General features: G+C 35.0%; 1 protein-coding gene across 1 annotated transcript; it reads right to left on the minus strand.

The window, feature by feature from the left end:
- Positions 1-2792: 2792 nt before the first annotated feature.
- LOC141483272 (uncharacterized) lies at positions 2793-4530 on the minus strand. The gene is made up of 3 exons (XM_074177764.1): positions 3787-4530; positions 3506-3727; positions 2793-3448 (listed from the first exon to the last, which is right to left on the minus strand). The coding sequence occupies exons 1-3, from the start codon at positions 3955-3957 to the stop codon at positions 2807-2809; spliced, it is 1035 nt and encodes a 344-aa protein (XP_074033865.1). The 5' UTR covers positions 3958-4530; the 3' UTR covers positions 2793-2806.
- Between the last annotated feature and the right edge of the window lie 507 nt (positions 4531-5037).

The raw sequence follows: 5037 nt of genomic DNA on the forward strand, positions 1-5037 counted from the left end.
CGGGAGGGTCGCAAATAGTTTTGTACAATTCTTTGACTGTTTCGAGTAGAATAGTTGTGTAAATCGCAATGTCTACTATACATGTTTTGATTTTGTTTCATATACAATAGACATTCCAATATGTAGACACATGGCAAGGTAAGTATACATAGTTCCATAAACTTTTGACGACAACATTCCCGGTAACCTATGTGGGCTATAATTCTGATGCATTTTCGCTGTAAACTAAATGCTTTGGATGCGTGGGTTGAGTGGCCCCAATTTAGTATAGCATATGACATAGCTGAGTGAAAAAAACTATAGTAAGCTGTCATTAATACATTATGAGATACACTATTTACTAGGTTCCTTATTAGATAGATAGTTCTTGAAAGTTTACCCGAGAGGTACGCAATATGCTTTTCCCATGTCAGTACCGGATCAATATAAACGCCTAGGAATTTAACTGGTTCAGAATTAAAATAGCTGTCAGGTAAGTTTCGTAGCGTAAATATTAGCATCTGAGTCTTACTTTCATTTACGCTCAGAGCATTTGTCTCAAACCAGAACTTTACTTGTGAAAGTGTGTTATGCATATCACGTTGAATTACTTCTAAAGATTGGCGTTGTATAAGCTCAGTTGTATCATCTGCAAATAGAATGGATTCAGCATTCAGACAGCAGTTTGGCAGGTCATTGATGTAAATTAAGAAGAGAATGGGTCCTAGTACGGAGCCTTGCGGCACCCCATGTCTTACCAACTGCCGCTCGGAGGTGCTCATATTATAATTTACATACTGTAATCTGTCTGAAAGGTAAGACTTTATTAGTGTTAGACTGTTATTCTCAAACTTATAAGCTTCGAGTTTTTTCAGTAAGATATCGTGAGACACACAATCAAAAGCTTTTGTCAGATATTATACATGTTAATGTCCAGGGTTTATTTAATAATTTTAACTTGTTGGAATTATTTGTAAAGGGTAATAGCACTGATATAATTTGTTTGAGTGAGCATTGGATTACTGGAGATTTTCATTCTTTCATGAATTTTCATGATTACAAAATGTCATCTTTTTTTTGTAGAAGAAACCATATTCGGGGTGGTGCGTGCATTTTGGTAAATCAAAATATTTGTTTCAAAGATATTGAGTCAATAAAACACCTGTCTACAGAATGCCAAATTGAGATATGTGCAATGTGCTGTGTAATAGATAGTGTGAAAATTGTCATTATAACTGCTTACAGACCTCCTAGTGGTGAATCAGATTTATTCTTTGACTGTTTGTCGCAGGCATTACATATTGCTGAAAAAAGGTCTAAAAACATAATTCTTTGTGGGGATTTCAACATTGACTTACTTTCAAATGATAGGAACGCAAACATATTAAGAGATTTATTTTCATCTTTTCAGCTGTTTAATAATATGCTAGGTCCAACAAGAGTTTTCACTAATATTAATGGGTATACCAGTAGTATGTGTATTGACTATATGGCAACAACGTTATCTTCAAACGTATATGATTGTCAGCTAATCCAACCAAATATTGCTGATCATCTTTCTCATATCTTGACGTTGAACTTGGATAAGGTCGATCATGAACTCAAAAGTAATCCTAATGCGTATGTATCTCTGAAACGTCAAGTGCACCCCAACAATATCAGTGAAATGAGATGGAGACTGAATAATATACAATGGTTCCCAACTCTTTCCTATCTCACAGTTAAGGAAGGATTCTCCTACTTTTTGGAGTCTATTAAATGGTGTTTTGAAGTCTCCTGTCCAAAGAAAATTGTCAAAGCGAAAAAGTTAAATAATCGTTGGATAACCAATGATCTTGTCGAAGAGGGAAAATATTTGAGAGAAATGTTTCATGTCTTAACTAGTTTTCAAGTAATTGACTTGCTAAGCATGTCTAATTATAAAAATAGACTTAAAGAGCATAAAAAAACATTAGGCATAGTAAATTAGACTACTTTTCCGCAAAAATTAGTAATGCTACCAATAAAACTAGGGAAACGTGGAATATAATAAACAATCAGCTTGGCAAACGTGGGTTTTCCTGTGCTGAAAGTAACATCAACCTGAAACTCGAATCCAAAACCATTGGGAAGCCCTTAGAAGTAGCTGAAGCATTTGCTGAGCATTTTTCAAAAGCCGCCGAATCTCTCATAAATAATCACTTTGGACTAAACTTATCACTGCCTTGCACTACAAGTACTAAGCTTAATATTCTCTATCCATACGAAGACAGTCCGATAACTAAACGTGAGATACATGATACCCTAAAATTAATGAAAAATAAAAAGTCATCAGGCGTTGATGATCTATCTATGAGTACTATTAAGAGCATAATAGATGCTATAATCGACCCACTCACTTATCTTTTCAATCAATCATTCATCCAAGGATATTTTCCGGATGAATTCAAAAAAGCTCTTATCATACCGTTGTTTAAAAAAGGTAGTAGAGACGAAATAGATAACTACAGACAAATTTCTCTGCTTTGTGAACTTTCCAAACTATATGAGAAATTAGTGGCTAGCAGAATTATCAGCTATCTGGAAAGTAATACCCTGCTATCAAACTGCCAACACGGTTTTAGGAAAAATCATTCTATTGAAACAGCTAGCTATTGTTTTCTTAGTCATATTTATGAAAAACTTGATAGAAATGATTTTTATTTCTGACCTGGATATTATAAGCTTATATCGTCATAGTTACGCTATCAATAAAGAGGGTCATAACTCCCTTGGGACATTATAGATTTTATAATTCCCTCTACCTTTCACAAGTAAAAATAAATAGAAATGAAAACTGAACCATATTTTATTTATTCACGTCATTACAAATAATAAATGTACAATTTTGAAATGTTCCCTGAAAATTACTTCCGCTACTGGAAACAATTTCTTCTTTTGTATGGCTGGAGCTTCTGTTCACTACAGTCGAGGTACCTGCCTCTTCTGATGACAAAGTAGACAACATACGCGCCGTTTTATTTCTCAATTCGATGCTATCCTCCAAATACCCCTCCGCCATCGTGGAACTTTCCCAACCTCCGTGTCTTTTTAAGTTAGTCATAGTTGCTCCTGCATTGGCTAAAGCAGAAGTGCGACGAAGGCAATGTCCCGTATAGGAAGATGAGTTTGGCAATCCTAAATACATTGCGATTTTGCTGGGGATTTTCCCAAACATGTTTTTTCCAATTGGCTGAGATGTACATTTATTTTGTCGGAAGCTCAAAAAAAATCGTTCAATACCTTTAGGACGCAAAGACATATAAAGTCTTAATAAAGGCAAAGCGGAGAACTCTTTTTCATCCACAACTGTAAATTTCTTCGATACACCAGTTTTACTTTCCGGTACGTTCACTACCATAATGGAATCCCGGTCCTCTATATCCGATATCTTCATATTCAAAAGTTCCTGACTTCTGCATCCTCCAAAATAACCCATAATCGAAACAACCTATAACAAAAAAAAGGAAATAAATACACACAAAAAGGAAAATAAGAAAAAAATTACCTTATGCAATAAATGAATATCATTAGGAGCGTCCTTTAGGAATCTGATAACATCTTTAGGAGATAAAACAGCAGACTTTTTCGGCTTATAACTCTTACTCTTCCGTTTCAAAAAAGCCTGTAGTTCATTGAACTTGGTGATATCTCGTTTCTCATGTATAGTCACCATCGATTTTAGCATTGACCATTTAGTCCATAAAGAATTCGGACTATACGTTTCTGACTGAAACGAATAAACACAATTACTACCAAATCTACCGAAAAACATAGAAAATTCCTTACCAGTTCTTGAAAATATTCCAGAAATACAGTTTCAGTGACATCTTTTGGCATAACATTTTTCCGTGTCAGCCAGTCCAGATATATCTTGTATTCTTTTTGGTATACGGCTTCACTTTTCGATGGAATTAATGATTCTCTTGCTTGTTCAGCTTTTTTCAAAATATCCTCCATTATATTTGGGGTAGAAAACACGTTTTCACCGCAAACACAGCTTGATAACAAAGTTCTGTTTATAAACAAGTAACATAGCAACAACCTAGCAACAAGAAAACTCTACTATAATCAACGGTACCTGATTCAAATATACCGGGAAGGTAATGAATTGGTACATTTTTCCGTTTCAAAAATAAACAAAATTTTATTGAAATCGGTCAGAAATAAAATTATCTATGTACCACGGGAATTAATGAGCCTTAATAACCTCAGGCAATTGCTGTCCCTCGGGCCAGAGGCCCTCGGGACGCAAACTTTGCCATCGGTAATTAAGGCCCTCCTAATTCCCTTGATACATAAATAACTATATTATCAGTGTGTTTTTTGACCTGTCAAAAGCGTTTGACACGGTATCAACTAATTTTGTGTTGACCAAATTAAGTGTGCTTGGTTTGCCTAATAACATAGTACTATGATTTAAGTCTTACTTGAGTGGTCGTAGCATAATTGTAAAGCAAATAAATTCAATGTCTAATGAACGCGAGGTTAGATTGGGGGTTTCCCAAGGCTCTGTTCTTGGTCCCCTATTGTTTTTAATTTTTGTCAATGATCTGTCGGAATATATCAGTGATTGTTATTTAACTATGTTCGCTGACGACACCACCATTACAGTCGCTGGACCTACTACAGATGATTTGCTAACAAAAGTTAGACTGATTATAGACCAGTTCACAAGCTGGTGTGATCGTAATCGTCTAGTTCTGAATACCTCAAAGTCGGTATCGATGAGATTTTATAATAGAAGTAGGGGTACCATAAGTGAATTAGCTCAGTGCGATAATATCAATATCAATGCAGCAAACGAAGTTAAATTTTTAGGAACAATTTTGGATGAAACATTAAGTTGGGATCAACACATCGATAGTGTCTGTAAAAAACTAAATAAAGCATATTTTGCGATCAAGCAAATGAAAAACTGTGTTGACCAACAAGGTCTATTGTCAATCTATTTCGCTATGGCTTATTCCCATATTTCACTCAATATAATGTCTTGGGGTTCTGGTAGAGATTTTAATAGTATATTTGTAGCACAAAAAC

The sequence above is a fragment of the Leptinotarsa decemlineata genome, unplaced genomic scaffold (assembly GCF_025532065.1).
Source record: "Leptinotarsa decemlineata unplaced genomic scaffold, Ldec_3_MD MMD2_tig00003192_RagTag_RagTag, whole genome shotgun sequence".
Taxonomy (NCBI): Eukaryota; Metazoa; Arthropoda; class Insecta; order Coleoptera; family Chrysomelidae; genus Leptinotarsa; species Leptinotarsa decemlineata.